Genomic DNA, 20,521 nt, shown 5'->3' on the forward strand with positions numbered 1-20,521 from the left:
TTAATGGGTCTACTTGTGGCAGTTTTTATGCAGTTAAAGCGTGGTATTTCTTGCAGGCGTCCTTTAACAAAAATTGTTAGCCCTATATCTTTTATAGGAGCCAAGAAAATCATGTTTCCCCAAACTAAGGTGGACAGACAGACATATCAAATTATAGAGTAGCTTTGCTACTAAAAAGAGTATGAATTATCTCTTTACTATGATAAATAAGAAAATTATATGACTGTTTTAGTCTTGTTATAGAACATTGACAAACTAGCGGCTTCAACATAATTTTTCAATTTTGGGGAGTCGGGGGTGTCCCACATCCCAAGAAAATAGCTCAAAACCATCACAGGAACAAGGTATATATCCTAAAGGGTAGAGCCCAATTGATATAGTGGTTACTGAGATCTTAAGCTTCAGACAGAAAGACGGACAGACAGACAGACAGACATGGTTCTACTTTGTATTATAGTTATGCTATTTAAAAAAGATATTTTCTGTTTTGTATTGGTGCTTTGGTTTTTAAACCCTTACGTTTTTACAAATCAGATGAATTTGAACATTTATCATATCTAATTGGATTGGTCTCCATCCTTCCTCAAAATTTTTTTTGGACTGCATCAGTTTATATCCTCAGTTTCATCAATGAACCTAAATATATGAAATAGCTATATCACAACCTCTTGTCAATTGCAATGAATTTTATGTATTATTTTTTCTTACTGCGTCTTTTGCCTTTAGCCTCAACATCAAACAATAAAAAAACTTTCATCACAAGCAAAATAATTAAATATTATAAATTTGGAAAACTCTAAAAATGAATTGAATGCATATTTTTTCGAAGATGTTATCAAAATGTAATTGAAAATGTCAACAAAAGAAGGTGAGTCTATTAAAAGTAGCACAAAACCATCAAATGAGGAACATGACACAAATTTAAACTCCAGTTTTTGCAAACATGACAAGAAAAGGGAATTATCCTTGGCAAGAGAAGTACTTGAGGTAAAACATGGTCCAGATGAAATGTTTAGACTTTCAGATGATTGTAAAATCATTGAAGGTACAAATAGATCAAGCCTTGGGAATATTCCAAATGATGAAATAGTTCAACTTGAAAATTCTGAGAAACAAAAAAGAATGAAAGATATTGAGATTACTGTTGATGACATAATCATTGGCCATAATGGATCACATGATTTTTTATATGAAACCAAAACTGAAGATGTTATTCATGATTTTGAAACACATGGAAAAGGAGGTCAATCTGACAAAGCATGTCAAACAAAAATTGAAGTTGATGATGTAGATAGTATTGATGTCCTGGGTGTAACTCAAAATGAGGAGAGTATTGATATGGTGAGTTTTTCAATATAAACAAATACTTAAAATGTTATAAACTTGCATATTTATTCCTCTCTTATTTAATGCCTGCTCATATTGTTTGTAATGTTGACATTTTTGTGGAGATCTTGAAACTAATTATTATAATTCATTTCCTGAGTAATAACATCTCACATCTTTTTATTGCCCTTCATCATTACAGTTCTAATTTAATTGTAAACACTTTACTTAAACTACTTGTAATTGTAAAAGAGGTTTTTTGTTTTGAATATCTAATAATCCAGCAGTAAATACATTAAACACTATAATAATTTGAGACAATAAATATCACATCAACAGATTTAACTATAAGTAACAATTAAATATAAATATAATGTAAACCATTTTTTCTTTAGGATGTGTTGAATTTGATTGATGAATTTCCTAAACAAAGAAAAGCTAAAGATAAGAATGAAAAGAATGTTGAGCCATGTGCTTTTCATTTGTTTCTTTTAACCATGCTGTTAAATCTTGCTACAAGAATGGATCAATTTTATCATGTTTGTCTAATGATAATCAAAAACCCGGTAAACTTTGGAAAATCCTTGCTAAAACTGGTGTTAAGTGTAATTCTTCCCTGTGTTGATATTTACTTTGACATTAGATTCACTGTAAATTGTTTTAGAGACGAAAATTGGAAATATGGATATGTTTCAGGTTTCTTTGTTTTAGAATTTATCATTAATATAAAAACTTAAAATGACAATTATAAGCATTTCCTTATAAGGGCGGGATTCTCCTTTATTTAAGTGATCATCTAGAGCATCCAGAGCAACATCCACGGGTAGTGTAATGTGATACTCTAACAGCCAAGATATTAGGTTAAGTAAAATCCATCAGACTACCAACCCTTTGATTGAATTACCTTTGTCTGAGAAGTCCTAAATGTGCATGGTAATGAGTTGCAAGTTGCAATGTGTCAAGGCATTCCCCCTACTCTTACTATTTATGTCATGTACCCGAAATAGCAGCAGTAGGAACCATTTTTTACATCTTTAGTTATGACGCGGTGCTGGCCCAAGATTCAAACCTAAACATCTTCTTCCCAGCAAAAAGTGATTGCACTACATGTTGAGCAACAGTTAAAAAAAATGACAATTAAAGGGACTGTGAACGTAAATTTTTCTCATCTTAATATCAAATCTTAACATTATCTCATTCATAATATCTCACAGATAGAGCAAAACGCGCTTTTGTTTGCTTAAAAAACGGCTTTTTCCGACGATTTTTATAAGGTACGGGGAAAGGAAGAAATTTGGGTATAGTCCTTTCCATGACATCGCTCCATATGGGGCGATGATTTTCTATAGCTCCTTCAAGGAGCTATAGCATAGCCTCTTATCATATGGAGCGATGTGATAGCCCCTTTTAAGGAGCGTTCATATCGCCTCTTATGATAAGAGGCTATGCTATAGCTCCTTCATGGCCTCTTAATAGCTCCTTTGAAGGGGCGTTAATATCGCCTCTTATGATAAGAGGCTATACTATAGCCCCATGATGGCTCCTTCATAGCCTCTCCATCGCCCCTCCATAGTCCTTTACCTCCAGTGCCCCTTCATCGCTCCTTCATCGCCCCTACATCGCTCCTTCATCTCTCCTTCTTGAAATTTATATTAAATTGTACTTTGATGGCCCCTACATCGCCCCTACATCGCCCCTACATCGCTCATACATCGCCCCTACATCGCTCCTTCATCTCTCCTTCTTGAAATTTATATTACATTGTACTTTGATGGCCCCTACATCGCTCCTCCATCGCCCCTTCATCGCTCCTCCATCGCCCCTACATCGCTCCTTCATCTCTCCTTCTTGAAATTTATATTACATTGTACTTTGATGGCCCCTACATCGCTCCTCCATGGCCCCTTCATCGCTCCTACATCGCCCCTACATCGCTCCTTCATCTCTCCTTCTTGAAATTTATATTACATTGTACTTTGATGGCCCCTACATCGCTCCTCCATCGCTCCTCCATCGCTCCTACATCGCCCCTTCATCGCTCCTTCCACAAATTTATATTACATTGTACTTTGATGGCCCCTACATCTCTCCTCCATCGCTCCTCCATCGCCCCATCGCCCCTTAATAGCCCCTTACCTTAATTTATATAAAAAAGCCCCTACATAGCCTCTCCATTGCCCCTTAATAGCTCCTTACCTTAATTTTTATAACATAGCCCCTACATAGCCTCTCCATCGCCCCTTAATAGCCCCTTATCTTAATTTATATAACAAAGCCCCTACATAGCCTCTCCATCGCCCCTAATAGCCCCTTACCTTTATTTATATAACATAGCCCCTACATAGCCTCTCCATCGCCCCTTAATAGCTCCTTACCTTAATTTATATAACATAGCCCCTACATAGCCTCTCCATCGCCCCTTAATAGCCCCTTACCTTAATTTATATAACATAGCCTCTACATAGCCTCTCCATCGCCCCTTAATAGCCCCTTACCTTAATTTATATAACATAGCCCTACATAGCCTCTCCATCGCCCCTTAATAGCCCCTTACCTTAATTTATATAGCATAGCCCCTACATAGCCTCTCCATCGCCCCTTAATAGCCTCTTACCTTAATTTATATAATCCTTACCTTAATATATATAACATAGCCCCTACATAGCCTCTCCATCGCCCCTAAATAGCCCCTTACCCTAATTTATATAACATAGCCCCTACATAGCCTCTCCATCGCCCCTTAATAGCTCCTTACCTTAATTTATATAACATAGCCCCTACATAGCCTCTCCATCGCCCCTTAATAGCCCCTTACCTTAATTTATATAACATAGCCCTACATAGCCTCTCCATCGCCCCTTAATAGCCCCTTACCTTAATTTATATAGCATAGCCCCTACATAGCCTCTCCATCGCCCCTTAATAGCCTCTTACCTTAATTTATATAATCCTTACCTTAATATATATAACATAGCCCCTACATAGCCTCTCCATCGCCCCTAAATAGCCCCTTACCCTAATTTATATAACATAGCCCCTACATAGCCTCTCCATCGCCCCTTAATAGCCCCTTACCTTAATTTATATAACATAGCCTCTACATAGCCTCTCCATCGCCCCTTAATAGCCCCTTACCTTAATTTATATAACATAGCCCTACATAGCCTCTCCATCGCCCCTTAATAGCCTCTTACCTTAATTTATATAATCCTTACCTTAATATATATAACATAGCCCCTACATAGCCTCTCCATCGCCCCTGAATAGCCCCTTACCCTAATTTATATAACATAGCCCCTACATAGCCTCTCCATCGCCCCTTAATAGCTCCTTACCTTAATTTATATAACATAGCCCCTACATAGCCTCTCCATCGCCCCTTAATAGCCCCTTACCTTAATTTATATAACATAGCCTCTACATTGCCTCTCCATCGCCCCTTAATAGCCCCTTACCTTAATTTATATAACATAGCCCTACATAGCCTCTCCATCGCCCCTTAATAGCCCCTTACCTTAATTTATATAGCATAGCCCCTACATAGCCTCTCCATCGCCCCTTAATAGCCTCTTACCTTAATTTATATAATCCTTACCTTAATATATATAACATAGCCCCTACATAGCCTCTCCATCGCCCCTAAATAGCCCCTTACCCTAATTTATATAACATAGCCCCTACATAGCCTCTCCATCGCCCCTTAATAGCTCCTTACCTTAATTTATATAACATAGCCCCTACATAGCCTCTCCATCGCCCCTTAATAGCCCCTTACCTTAATTTATATAACATAGCCCTACATAGCCTCTCCATCGCCCCTTAATAGCCCCTTACCTTAATTTATATAGCATAGCCCCTACATAGCCTCTCCATCGCCCCTTAATAGCCTCTTACCTTAATTTATATAATCCTTACCTTAATATATATAACATAGCCCCTACATAGCCTCTCCATCGCCCCTAAATAGCCCCTTACCCTAATTTATATAACATAGCCCCTACATAGCCTCTCCATCGCCCCTTAATAGCCCCTTACCTTAATTTATATAACATAGCCTCTACATAGCCTCTCCATCGCCCCTTAATAGCCCCTTACCTTAATTTATATAACATAGCCCTACATAGCCTCTCCATCGCCCCTTAATAGCCCCTTACCTTAATTTATATAGCATAGCCCCTACATAGCCTCTCCATCGCCCCTTAATAGCCTCTTACCTTAATTTATATAATCCTTACCTTAATATATATAACATAGCCCCTACATAGCCTCTCCATCGCCCCTGAATAGCCCCTTACCCTAATTTATATAACATAGCCCCTACATAGCCTCTCCATCGCCCCTTAATAGCTCCTTACCTTAATTTATATAACATAGCCCCTACATAGCCTCTCCATCGCCCCTTAATAGCCCCTTACCTTAATTTATATAACATAGCCCTACATAGCCTCTCCATCGCCCCTTAATAGCCCCTTACCTTAATTTATATAGCATAGCCCCTACATAGCCTCTCCATCGCCCCTTAATAGCCTCTTACCTTAATTTATATAATCCTTACCTTAATATATATAACATAGCCCCTACATAGCCTCTCCATCGCCCCTAAATAGCCCCTTACCCTAATTTATATAACATAGCCCCTACATAGCCTCTCCATCGCCCCTTAATAGCCCCTTACCTTAATTTATATAACATAGCCTCTACATAGCCTCTCCATCGCCCCTTAATAGCCCCTTACCTTAATTTATATAACATAGCCCTACATAGCCTCTCCATCGCCCCTTAATAGCCCCTTACCTTAATTTATATAGCATAGCCCCTACATAGCCTCTCCATCGCCCCTTAATAGCCTCTTACCTTAATTTATATAATCCTTACCTTAATATATATAACATAGCCCCTACATAGCCTCTCCATCGCCCCTGAATAGCCCCTTACCCTAATTTATATAACATAGCCCCTACATAGCCTCTCCATCGCCCCTTAATAGCTCCTTACCTTAATTTATATAACATAGCCCCTACATAGCCTCTCCATCGCCCCTTAATAGCCCCTTACCTTAATTTATATAACATAGCCTCTACATAGCCTCTCCATCGCCCCTTAATAGCCCCTTACCTTAATTTATATAACATAGCCTCTCCATCGCCCCTTAATAGCCCCTTACCTTAATTTATATAGCATAGCCCCTACATAGCCTCTCCATCGCCCCTTAATAGCCTCTTACCTTAATTTATATAATCCTTACCTTAATATATATAACATAGCCCCTACATAGCCTCTCCATCGCCCCTAAATAGCCCCTTACCCTAATTTATATAACATAGCCCCTACATAGCCTCTCCATCGCCCCTTAATAGCCTCTTACCTTAATTTATATAACATAGGCCCTACAAAGCATCTCCATCGCCCCTTAATAGCCCCTTACCTTAATTATATAACATAGCCCCTACATAGCCTCTCCATCGCCCCTTAATAGCCCCTTACCTTAATTTATATAACATAGCCCTACATAGCCTCTCCATCGCCCCTTAATAGCCCCTTACCTTAATTTATATAGCATAGCCCCTACATAGCCTCTCCATCGCCCCTTAATAGCCTCTTACCTTAATTTATATAATCCTTACCTTAATATATATAACATAGCCCCTACATAGCCTCTCCATCGCCCCTAAATAGCCCCTTACCCTAATTTATATAACATAGCCCCTACATAGCCTCTCCATCGCCCCTTAATAGCCCCTTACCTTAATTTATATAACATAGCCTCTACATAGCCTCTCCATCGCCCCTTAATAGCCCCTTACCTTAATTTATATAACATAGCCCTACATAGCCTCTCCATCGCCCCTTAATAGCCCCTTACCTTAATTTATATAGCATAGCCCCTACATAGCCTCTCCATCGCCCCTTAATAGCCTCTTACCTTAATTTATATAATCCTTACCTTAATATATATAACATAGCCCCTACATAGCCTCTCCATCGCCCCTGAATAGCCCCTTACCCTAATTTATATAACATAGCCCCTACATAGCCTCTCCATCGCCCCTTAATAGCTCCTTACCTTAATTTATATAACATAGCCCCTACATAGCCTCTCCATCGCCCCTTAATAGCCCCTTACCTTAATTTATATAACATAGCCTCTACATAGCCTCTCCATCGCCCCTTAATAGCCCCTTACCTTAATTTATATAACATAGCCCTACATAGCCTCTCCATCGCCCCTTAATAGCCCCTTACCTTAATTTATATAGCATAGCCCCTACATAGCCTCTCCATCGCCCCTTAATAGCCTCTTACCTTAATTTATATAATCCTTACCTTAATATATATAACATAGCCCCTACATAGCCTCTCCATCGCCCCTGAATAGCCCCTTACCCTAATTTATATAACATAGCCCCTACATAGCCTCTCCATCGCCCCTGAATAGCCCCTTACCCTAATTTATATAACATAGCCCCTACATAGCCTCTCCATCGCCCCTAAATAGCCCCTTACCCTAATTTATATAACATAGCCCCTACATAGCCTCTCCATCGCCCCTTAATAGCCTCTTACCTTAATTTATATAACATAGGCCCTACAAAGCATCTCCATCGCCCCTTAATAGCCCCTTACCTTAATTATATAACATAGCCCCTACATAGCCTCTCCATCGCCCCTTAATAGCCTCTTACCTTAATTTATATAACATAGCCCCTTCATAGCCTCTTCATCGCCCCTTACCTTAATTTATATAACATAGGCCCTTTATGGCTCCTGTACAGCCTCTGTAATTGTATTGCCCCTTCATTATAGAAGGTAGGGCATTAAGGTAAGGAAGGAATGTGACCCTCTACAGTTTTAAATTTAAGTTTTAAAAGGATGACAAGGATGACAACATTTATAAAAGCAAAGCTCTGAAACGGTAGAAAAAAGTTTAAAGGAAGCCTGCAAGAAATACCACGCTTTAACTGCTGAAAGACTGCCACAAGTAGACCAAATACCCCAAATTTGAAGCCTTCAGCTTCTATAACAAAAAAGTTCTAGGCATTTTAAAATGACATTTTATGTACAATGGAAATTTTGAAAGAATTGCAATGCTCATGTTGAAAACTTTAAAATTAAACTACGTGGCCTAGAAACAAAATTATAAGCTTATTTTTTTTGTCATAAATTTAGGTTTCCAGTAACTAATTATATTTTTACAATAAAAATACCCATTTTTATAGTCAAAATCATTAAAAAAAAATAAGTTTTACTTGCGTTGTACCGAATGTACTGTAGCCAATCAGAAGGCTGAATCAGCTTAACAACCAATCACAGCTAAGCTTGTATTAGTTTACCCCTTTGTTTCCGCTATGATTTTCGTTTAAAAATGCAATTTAAATCGATTTTTTTTCATAGATTTTGACTATGAAATGTGGTGTTTTTATTGTAAAAATGTAATCAGTTACAGGCAATCTAAGTTTCTGACAAAGATAAGGTTATAATTTTATGTCTAGGCAACGTAATTTAATATTGTTTTTTCTTTTATGAGCATTGGAAATCTTTCAAAAATTCCATTGTACATAAAATGCTATTTTGAAATGCCTAGAACTTTTTTGTTATTGAAGCTGAAGGCTTATAATTTGGGGTATTGGGTCTTCTTGTGGCAGTCTTTTAGCAGTTAAAGCGTGGTATTTCTTGCAGGCTTCCTTTAAACTTTTTTCTACCGTTTCAGAGCTTTGCTTTTATAAATGTTGTCATCCTTGTCATCCTTTTAAAACTTAAATTTAAAACTGTAGAGGGTCACATTCCTTCCTTACCTTACTGCCCTACCTTCTATAATGAAGGGGCAATACAATTACAGAGGCTGTACAGGAGCCATAAAGGGCCTATGTTATATAAATTAAGGTAAGGGGCGATGAAGAGGCTATGAAGGGGCTATGTTATATAAATTAAGGTAAGAGGCTATTAAGGGGCGATGGAGAGGCTATGTAGGGGCTATGTTATATAATTAAGGTAAGGGGCTATTAAGGGGCGATGGAGATGCTTTGTAGGGCCTATGTTATATAAATTAAGGTAAGAGGCTATTGAGGGGCGATGGAGAGGCTATGTAGGGGCTATGTTATATAAATTAGGGTAAGGGGCTATTTAGGGGCGATGGAGAGGCTATGTAGGGGCTATGTTATATATATTAAGGTAAGGATTATATAAATTAAGGTAAGAGGCTATTAAGGGGCGATGGAGAGGCTATGTAGGGGCTATGCTATATAAATTAAGGTAAGGGGCTATTAAGGGGCGATGGAGAGGCTATGTAGGGCTATGTTATATAAATTAAGGTAAGGGGCTATTAAGGGGCGATGGAGAGGCTATGTAGAGGCTATGTTATATAAATTAAGGTAAGGGGCTATTAAGGGGCGATGGAGAGGCTATGTAGGGGCTATGTTATATAAATTAAGGTAAGGAGCTATTAAGGGGCGATGGAGAGGCTATGTAGGGGCTATGTTATATAAATTAGGGTAAGGGGCTATTCAGGGGCGATGGAGAGGCTATGTAGGGGCTATGTTATATATATTAAGGTAAGGATTATATAAATTAAGGTAAGAGGCTATTAAGGGGCGATGGAGAGGCTATGTAGGGGCTATGCTATATAAATTAAGGTAAGGGGCTATTAAGGGGCGATGGAGAGGCTATGTAGGGCTATGTTATATAAATTAAGGTAAGGGGCTATTAAGGGGCGATGGAGAGGCTATGTAGAGGCTATGTTATATAAATTAAGGTAAGGGGCTATTAAGGGGCGATGGAGAGGCTATGTAGGGGCTATGTTATATAAATTAGGGTAAGGGGCTATTTAGGGGCGATGGAGAGGCTATGTAGGGGCTATGTTATATATATTAAGGTAAGGATTATATAAATTAAGGTAAGAGGCTATTAAGGGGCGATGGAGAGGCTATGTAGGGGCTATGCTATATAAATTAAGGTAAGGGGCTATTAAGGGGCGATGGAGAGGCTATGTAGGGCTATGTTATATAAATTAAGGTAAGGGGCTATTAAGGGGCGATGGAGAGGCTATGTAGGGGCTATGTTATATAAATTAAGGTAAGGAGCTATTAAGGGGCGATGGAGAGGCTATGTAGGGGCTATGTTATATAAATTAGGGTAAGGGGCTATTTAGGGGCGATGGAGAGGCTATGTAGGGGCTATGTTATATATATTAAGGTAAGGATTATATAAATTAAGGTAAGAGGCTATTAAGGGGCGATGGAGAGGCTATGTAGGGGGTTTGCTATATAAATTAAGGTAAGGGGCTATTAAGGGGCGATGGAGAGGCTATGTAGGGCTATGTTATATAAATTAAGGTAAGGGGCTATTAAGGGGCGATGGAGAGGCTATGTAGAGGCTATGTTATATAAATTAAGGTAAGGGGCTATTAAGGGGCGATGGAGAGGCTATGTAGGGGCTATGTTATATAAATTAAGGTAAGGAGCTATTAAGGGGCGATGGAGAGGCTATGTAGGGGCTATGTTATATAAATTAGGGTAAGGGGCTATTCAGGGGCGATGGAGAGGCTATGTAGGGGCTATGTTATATATATTAAGGTAAGGATTATATAAATTAAGGTAAGAGGCTATTAAGGGGCGATGGAGAGGCTATGTAGGGGCTATGCTATATAAATTAAGGTAAGGGGCTATGGTACACCGACAAACGTCCTACTGCGACAAACGTCCTAATGCGACAAACCTCCTAAGCGACAAACCTCCTAAGCGACAAACCTCCTAATGCGACATCTCTTAAGTAAAACATCCTAAAATATTTTAAAAATTTAAATCTTTCACAACTTAATTTAAAAATGTCCGAATATAAATTTTAAAAAAAGAATTTAAAAAATTAAAGGTCGTTTTTTGTTATGCATGATTGTATCGGGTTAAAAACCATGCCATTCGATGGCCAACGCAGACTTTGGGAAAACTGTCGGACGGATTTTTAATTTTCAGCCTGTGTGCAAAGTTATTCAATAAATAAATTCAATTAAAAATTATGTCCCTGTGTTTCATCGCCATATTGGATTTTATATTGTTAATTTGTATTAACGTTAGTGGATTTTGTTCTCAAATTTTGGAAGATTTTTTTATTTCATAATTTTTGAAAATTTTTAGGACGTTTTACTTAAGAGATGTCGCATTAGGACGTTTGTCCCTTTAGGAGGTTTGTCGCATTAGGACGTTTGTCGCATTATGAGGTTTAGGACGTTTGTCGCATTAGGACGTTTGTCGTGGTAGGAGGTTTGTCGGTGTACCGGGGCTATTAAGGGGCGATGGAGAGGCTATGTAGGGCTATGTTATATAAATTAAGGTAAGGGGCTATTAAGGGGCGATGGAGAGGCTATGTAGAGGCTATGTTATATAAATTAAGGTAAGGGGCTATTAAGGGGCGATGGAGAGGCTATGTAGGGGCTATGTTATATAAATTAGGGTAAGGGGCTATTTAGGGGCGATGGAGAGGCTATGTAGGGGCTATGTTATATATATTAAGGTAAGGATTATATAAATTAAGGTAAGAGGCTATTAAGGGGCGATGGAGAGGCTATGTAGGGGCTATGCTATATAAATTAAGGTAAGGGGCTATTAAGGGGCGATGGAGAGGCTATGTAGGGCTTAGGGCTATGTTATATAAATTAAGGTAAGGGGCTATTAAGGGGCGATGGAGAGGCTATGTAGGGGCTATGTTATATAAATTAAGGTAAGGAGCTATTAAGGGGCGATGGAGAGGCTATGTAGGGGCTATGTTATATAAATTAGGGTAAGGGGCTATTTAGGGGCGATGGAGAGGCTATGTAGGGGCTATGTTATATATATTAAGGTAAGGATTATATAAATTAAGGTAAGAGGCTATTAAGGGGCGATGGAGAGGCTATGTAGGGGCTATGCTATATAAATTAAGGTAAGGGGCTATTAAGGGGCGATGGAGAGGCTATGTAGGGCTATGTAATATAAATTAAGGTAAGGGGCTATTAAGGGGCGATGGAGAGGCTATGTAGAGGCTATGTTATATAAATTAAGGTAAGGGGCTATTAAGGGGCGATGGAGAGGCTATGTAGGGGCTATGTTATATAAATTAAGGTAAGGAGCTATTAAGGGGCGATGGAGAGGCTATGTAGGGGCTATGTTATATAAATTAAGGTAAGGGGCGATGGAGAGGCTATGTAGGGGCTATGTTATATAAATTAAGGTAATGGGCTTTTAAGGGGCGATGGAGAGGCTATGTAGGAGCTATGTTATATAAATTAAGGTAAGGGACTATTAAGGGGCAATGGAGAGGCTATGTAGGAGCTTTGTTATATAAATAAAGGTAAGGGGCTATTAGGGGCGATGGAGAGGCTATGTAGGGGCTTTGTTATATAAATTAAGATAAGGGGCTATTAAGGGGCGATGGAGAGGCTATGTAGGGGCTATGTTATAAAAATTAAGGTAAGGAGCTATTAAGGGGCAATGGAGAGGCTATGTAGGGGCTTTTTTATATAAATTAAGGTAAGGGGCTATTAAGGGGCGATGGGGCGATGGAGGAGCGATGGAGGAGAGATGTAGGGGCCATCAAAGTACAATGTAATATAAATTTGTGGAAGGAGCGATGAAGGGGCGATGTAGGAGCGATGGAGGAGCGATGGAGGAGCGATGTAGCAGCGATGTAGGGGCCATCAAGTTGCAATGTTATATAAATTTGGAGAAGGAGCGATGAAGGGGCGATGGAGGAGCGATGTAGGAGCGATGTAGGGGCCATCAAGTTGCAATGTAATATAAATTTGGAGAAGGAGCGATGAAGGGGCGATGTAGGAGCGATGAAGGAGCGATGTAGGAGCGACGTAGGGGCCATCACAGTACAATGTAATATAAATTTGAAGAAGGAGCGATGAAGGGGCGATGTAGGAGCGATGGAGGGGCCATGTAGGGGCCATCAAAGTACAATGTAATATAAATTTGAAGAAGGAGCGATGAAGGGGTGATGTAGGAGCGATGGAGGGGCGATGTAGGGGCCATCAAAGTACAATGTAATATAAATTTGGAGAAGGAGCGATGGAGGAGCGATGAAGGGGCGATGTAGGAGCGATGTAGGGGCCATCAAGGGACTAAGATATATATAATAGTGAAGGGGCCATGAAGAGGCGATATTTAATTAAATAGCCCCTTGGGATAAGAGGACATATCATCTCCTCTTTAGAAGGGGCGATAAAGGAGCGATAAAGGATCATTTAATCGCCTCTTAGGGCAAGGGGCTATCAAATCGCTCCTTTCAAGGAGTCATAACATCGCCTCTTGTTATAAGGGGCTATTAAATCGCTCCTTTCAAGGAGCCAATACATCGCCCTTTGTCATAAGAGGCGATCAATTAAAATCATCGCCACATATGGAGCGATGTCATGGAAAGGACTATACCCAGAAATTTTCCGTATTATATAAAATGTGCATTAAATTGCTTTTTTCTCCCATTATAGCTAAAATTAAACTTTTTCACATAGTTCTAGATTTTTCCTGACAGTTAAGCTGACATTTAACATAATCCTTGCTTTAATCCAATGTATAGTTACTTAGAAATTGATAAAATAAGCAATATTTTTTTATTGAAAACCAAATACAATAACAAAGCCAGAAACAGGTTTTTTATTAGTATCCAATTAACTTTAAATGGCCCATCTCTCGCCCACCTTTAATTACAAATTTGTAAATAATAAAGACGCAATATTTCTTTATAAACAGTCTGATAAAAGTGTAAACTAATTCTCCAAAGTGGGTTATTTATTGTTCAACACAATAAAAAAGGATATTTTTATTTTATATAACCTATGAGATTCAACCCTTTGTAGACAGTTAGGTATTTTTTTTGTCAATAATACGAATTTAAAATATGTCTTTTTTACCTAATTACTACGTTATAAAAAAACGAATTGGCAATTTTATAGCATAAAATAAATCCTTAACAGTAAGTAAATTGTTTCAACTATATATGACAAGTTAAATATCCCTACAAACATTATAAGAAACAAAAACGTTCAGATTTTCCCTGTTTTTTCCTTTTTCCCTCTCAAAATACTATAAAATCAAGGCATTATTTCTGGATATTTTTGTGAATAGGACATTTTTGGTTGATCAGTGTAGTGAAATGTGCTTAGTAAATGTTAAGATTTGATAATCAGATGAGAAATTTTTACGTTCACACTCCCTTTAAGTTATGGAAACAATTTATGGATTTTATAAATAAACATGTAGTTAATTGGTTTTCCCCTTCACCAGCTAAAGTTTATTTAAATTATAGTCTATTCTTTTTATGTAGATTTTGCTCTAAACTAATGAATAGTTACTTTACAAATTAATGAAATAAGCAACATTTTTCTTATCAGAATTAAGTCAGATCTTTTTTCATCAATATCTGATTCACTTTAATTATCCCCTCTAATGTCTAATTTCAAATACAATTTGTGAAAATATAGGTATTCTTGTTGATCTGCATAGCTAAAGGTTATTAAAAAATGTGTTTCTCTCCAGGTTTTAAGTTTAAAAAGTTATGTTAAAGTCCTTTAGATTGGTTTATTTGTAATATTCTGAAACAAAGAAATATACAGTTGCTATCCTGCTATTACCAATAATCTTCTCCATTTTGAAGACATATGCTGACCCATCTAAAAAAAGAAAACCAATGATATATGTAGAATCATTTCTAAACCCAATTTTGGTTCCAGTCTATGGATTGTGGTCATTTTGCTCTCCTAGTCCAAAAATAACTGAGAAGCTTTGGCATTTGAAGGTTATTTTTTTAATATTAGCATTTAGACTCATTTAGACTCATTTAGCTCTACTGCTTGAAACCTAGAACTGCCTTTTAAGCTGTAAGAGAATGAGATATCAAACTGAAAGTTAAATTGTACTAAAATATTGATAAACTAGGATATATTTAAATCTTGATAAAGATAAGTAAGATTTACCAAACAAATTACATATTTACTAAATTTAAAACAAGTAAAAATTAATTTTGAATGTAGATTCTTATTTAAATTAATCTGTACAAAAATGGATTTGATTATCTCAATCTCCTAAAAGTAAAGCTATTGTAGATAAGCGAGGCCCAAGAATGGACTCTTTACAAAAACTATTACTGAATACTCCATGTATATTGGAATTAAGAACTTTTCAATTTAAGTGATGATTGATTATATTAAAGTTTATACAAACAAGGACGACAACAGCCTTAAATAGCGAAGCTCAAAAATTATGGATGGACATCTAGAAAGAACTATAGAGCCATGAAATACAAAGTATTTTTTTTTAAATCACGAAACCTTTCATGATTTTTAATGTTAAAATCTAGGAATCGATCTAGCACCAAAACCAATAAGTAAATCTTAATGAAACTTTGTGGAAATATGTAAAAAATAAACTTATTCAATCCCTGAAAATTTCAGCCGATTATCTTGACTAGAAGTTGAGAAAGACCTTAAACTCTATAGAACTGTGCAGAATTTGAATATATATATTCCCTTAAAATTTTAGACTTCTATCTTGGATAAAAATTGATCTAGCACCCCAAATAATTGACATATTTTAATAAAACATAGTGAAAATATAAAAAATGAGAGCTTATTTAATCCCTGATTATTTCAGGCGTCTATCTTAAAAACAAGCCGAGAAAATCACGTTTTCCCAAAAAAGTTTCAGACGGACATTTCAAATTATAGAATAGCTTTGCTACAAAAAATGTATTATAATGATAAGGAAACTGGGGGTTAGTTAAATAATAAGGAGCAGCAGACACAATGGACAGATTCACTTAGCCACACATAAACAAGGAAAACATTATTTCCGAGGATCACAGCTACTCTATCAATCAGTCTGTCCTGCTACAGTACCACTGTTATTGAAATAAAATACATACCTAGATTATGACCACTAAACATCTCCTAAATAACTCAATTTGTCTGTTTGTATCTTTGGCTTTGATACTTTTAGATGGTGTCATCTTTGCTTATATTAAGATATGTGAGATTTCTGGCGAGGCTATGTTTCAACTACATTTACAACTATATGTATTGCTCAGTGATGGATTTGGAGATAATGATAGTGATACAGACAAGATTTTACGAATATGTAGCATCGGTACCTCTTTCTTGTCTCTGATGTATGGGATGGCCAATTACAACCTTTATCAGTTATATCAGAAAGAAATTGAGTTGAGCAAAGTATTTAAATTTCTTCTAGCAAATTTGATATGCCAAATGGTTATTATGTTACTACCACTTAGTAATGTTTGCTTTATGTCAATTGCAATCTTAGACCATAAAGCTAACACATTTAATAGCACAGAGGAAATAGAATTATTTGAGAACATTTCTGCAACTTATTCAAACAACCACACTAGAGAATACATAAAGTTTAACCAAGAAGAAGTTATTAGATTATCTGGGGCTTACATCGTCGGCAATCTCCTTGTTCCAATTCATATTATATATTTGAATTTTAGAAATAACAAAGAAAGAATATTAAATAGAATAAAGAAAACATTAAGACACATTATTGATCTTAACAACATTGCAAATCCTATGAACATGATCTACCGAGAAAATAGATACAATCTAAATAATTTGAGAAAAATAACTAATATTGCTCAAAGTTTTTATAGTGTCATATTAATGTTTTTTTCTTGTTTATCAGTATTAGGTTTTATAATTATAATGCAGAAATTAAAAGAATGCAATGGAAGTTATGAACTTTGTAAAGTTTTCAAGGATAAAATGTTGAGATTTGGAATATTTCAATGTATATGCTTCATCATTGGATTAGTTGGACTAGTTTTGTGTTTTGTTGACGAATTTGGTCCAAAATGTGGTATGCTATGTTACGAAAATTGTATAAAGTCTGCATACATTATTGGAGATGAGCTCCAATGGGATGAAACAGAGAGCAATGAGGGTGATGAACTTGAGGCCTCAAGAGATGGAGTTAATAATGATAACAATGCATTGATTCAAACTTTGTCCACTGAAGCCACAAATGAAATTGATGAATATGTAGAAATGCAACCTTTAACTAGTATTGGAGACACTGAAAACATGCCCACCAGGGTAGAAGTAGAGGTTAAGGACATACAAAGAAAAGAACCAACTGTTGAAATTAACAGTGCTGTCACAGACAACCAAGAATGAGAAAAGTCTATTCCAAAGTAATATATCAAAAGATTACCCTGAAATGATTTGAATTTTATCTAAAGAAAGAATTAATGTGGCAAAAAATTTCATTATCTAAAGAATTAACTGAAGCAGTGAAAATAACAATATTTGGTAACTAGTGAAATGAAATTATATCAAACACTCAAGCAAGTGTATATTCAAATATCTTTTTTTTAAAATTGATAATCATGGGCAGATGACAAAAATGATATTACTTTTTTTACTCTAAAACAATTTTATGATGACCTTTAACCTCAAACAACTTTAAGGGCATATGCCCAAGAGGCTTAAAGTTAGGCCCTTAAGTAACTCTTACATTACAAAGAAACAAAATAAATACTATTTGATTTTTTATGCTTTAAAAAGCACATTAAAATATTTGATTATTATAACCAATTTAGAAAAATAGTTTATTAGATGAAAGGTTTCTAAAAAAACAAATATGTTCTATATGTGTAAGTAATCAATTGTTATGCTGTTAGGTTTATTCCTTCATATTTTATTTCATCCATATATTTTTTTGGCATTTTCAAAGATAATTAAGAACTAGCTAGATTTGTATAGGTGAGTATTGAAAAGTATTTTTACATTTACGCAAAAATCTATAAAAGAAAAAAATCATGCAAAATCAAAATATTTTACTTTCTTATTTTATGTTGTATTGAAACATGAAACAGTTATTAATACTAAATAGTATATTTTTGTAGTAAAGGTTAATTTTGAGGGATGATTTAAAAGATATCATATTGCTAATTCAGTACAAATTTTGCAAAAATGTTTTTGGTCAAAATCTTTTTACTATTTTTAAACCCAATATTTTTAGAAGTATAATTTTTAAGTATAACATTTATAGGATTTTTAGGTGCTTAAACGTTTCACTTTGTATCTAATCATTTTGGACACATTTGTATGTTAGTTAAGTATATATTATAAGTCACAAGGATAGTTTTTTTTCTTAGTCAAAAATAGGTTTGAGTAATCTAAAATTTAATGGCAAAATAATTTTCTTAAATTATTTTAAAATGTATCTTTAATTGTTGTTTTTTAGTAATTTTTTAAATAAGTAATTAAATTTTGAGTGATTGATGTTTGATTTGAAAATGAAATAAAAGCTTTTTTGATAAATTAGTTTAGGTTTTTTATTAGGTATTTGAGACTGAATTAGAATAAAAAATACTTTTCATTTAGCATCTAAGGTTTGGAAGGTTTAGACCCTATATTTAGTAGCTGTTAATACATTTTGTATTACAATGGATCTGTCTGTTTGTTTTAGAGATTATCTACTCTTATTTGATCTTTTAATTTGCCTGTAATGCTCTGGAGGGCAAAAAAATTGATTGGACAGAATAAATATGTTGATTATCAATTAATTGTCTGATCTAATACTAGATTGGTCTGTTATCTGGATGACAATTTGCATTTTTTAGAAAATGAAATGTTATTTTCTAGACTGCTAAAAAAATAATTTTTTTTTTCGTTTTGATTAATTTTTTTTGCTTTAGAGTTTTTATTGGATTAAATCCATTAGCTTTCCTAGTTTATGGGTTATAGTTTACTAATACTTACATTTCTTATATGTGTTTGGTTACCATAACTCTTAAGCTAGCCTAGGATATTTTAGAGGATTTTTTTATTCGGTATATGTATGTTGGCATGTAAGACTTTACATAATTAAGGTCTGTGCGTCCATATCAGATGCGTCGTAGCGTTATTTTATGCCTGGTATAATCGTATTGTCGATTTCAAACTTGGAATGGTGATTTCTGAAACAATTAGGTTTTATGAAAAGAGCTTTTCGACTCTATACTTGTATAAAGAAAGTCCGTGACAGCAATTTCTATATGGTTTTATTTTTTATCTGACTTTTTAAATAACTATACCAAGGACAACATCTCTATAATTAATCCCTAAAAACGCAAGTATGTTTTAAAACACTTCTGTAAATAACAAATTTACGTTCTAATTTGTTATTTTGAGTTCTGATACTGCAATATATATTGTGCGGTTAGCCTATGTTTGCAATGGTTCGTTTTTCCGTCTGTTTTTGTTGAGTTTCGCTTGTTAAATATGTTGTCATCCGTGTTTTATTATTATTAGGAAGGGAGGGGGCATGGAACTGAAAATAAGCTCTATATTAGCTTAATTGGTAACGTGTCGGCTTGCTGCAGAAGAAATGGCGAATTTATGTAAGTGTGGACCACACCGTGTCATACTAGAGACTTCAAAAATACACAGTTAGGAGTTCCATACAAAGGTCGTGCAATCAAAGGGTTGGTTGTCTTTCGGCCGAATGGATGTTTTCATCGCAATTATAAGGCGCGGAGTATGTTTCAAGATGCATGGATCCCTCTAAAGTCCATCAGATAAACACTGGTACTCAAAGTTTTATGTCAACGTTGGCTCAAAAACTTTGGGTATCTTTAATGGATTTTGATTGGCTGGATACAAACTAGAAGTGTTTAAACTTTTTAACTCACAATCTCAGTCTGCAGAAGAGAAGAGGTAAATTTGTTTTTCATCATAGGGAATGTACATCAATTTATTGGCCATTGTTTTATCGGCCCTTATTATAAACTGTATAATGTTTTGTCAATTGTACAATTACATAGTAATATAGAAAAGCGTTGCTTTTAAAATTTCAAATGATTTTGTGTGGGGGGCTTGACAAACTTGTTTTGATCCAAGCAGAAGATAATTAAGATTTCAAGATACATATATTAGAAGTTAAATATATTCATTGCGATGTTTAAAAGTGAAACTTCTTACTTTTAAGGATCTATCTATCTATCTATCTATCTATCTATCTATCTATCTATCTATCTATCTATCTATCTATCTATCTATCTATCTATGTATCTAAGTATCTATCTATCTATCTATCTATTTATCTATCTATTTATCTATCTATCTATCTTACTATCTATCTATCTATCTATCTATATATCTATCTATCTATCTGTCTATCTATCTATCTATCTATCTATCTATCTATCTATCTATCTATCTATCTAT

The 20,521-nt window shown here is 35.7% G+C and overlaps 1 protein-coding gene across 1 annotated transcript; it reads left to right on the forward strand.

The window, feature by feature from the left end:
• The first annotated feature begins 178 nt into the window (after nucleotides 1-178).
• On the forward strand, nucleotides 179-18,634 carry LOC145324656 (uncharacterized). The gene is made up of 4 exons (XM_080167243.1): nucleotides 179-1,341; nucleotides 1,722-2,022; nucleotides 14,912-15,093; nucleotides 16,319-18,634. The coding sequence occupies exons 1-4, from the start codon at nucleotides 853-855 to the stop codon at nucleotides 17,483-17,485; spliced, it is 2,139 nt and encodes a 712-aa protein (XP_080023369.1). The 5' UTR covers nucleotides 179-852; the 3' UTR covers nucleotides 17,486-18,634.
• Nucleotides 18,635-20,521: the final 1,887 nt, after the last annotated feature.

The sequence above is a fragment of the Acartia tonsa genome, chromosome 7 (assembly GCF_053477335.1).
Source record: "Acartia tonsa isolate MP-2025a chromosome 7, ASM5347733v1, whole genome shotgun sequence".
Lineage (NCBI taxonomy): Eukaryota > Metazoa > Arthropoda > Copepoda > Calanoida > Acartiidae > Acartia > Acartia tonsa.

What these genes read in the sequence shown, in the direction of transcription:
- LOC145324656 (XM_080167243.1), top strand. Translation starts at nt 853, where the DNA reads ATGTCAACAAAAGAAGGTGAGTCTATTAAAAGTAGCACAAAACCATCA. An exon ending in GAAATATGGATATGTTTCAG is followed by an intron (nt 2,023 to 14,911) that starts GTTTCTTTGTTT and finishes AGAAATATACAG; the next exon opens with TTGCTATCCTGCTATTACCA. An exon ending in AGAAGCTTTGGCATTTGAAG is followed by an intron (nt 15,094 to 16,318) that starts GTTATTTTTTTA and finishes GCTTATATTAAG; the next exon opens with ATATGTGAGATTTCTGGCGA.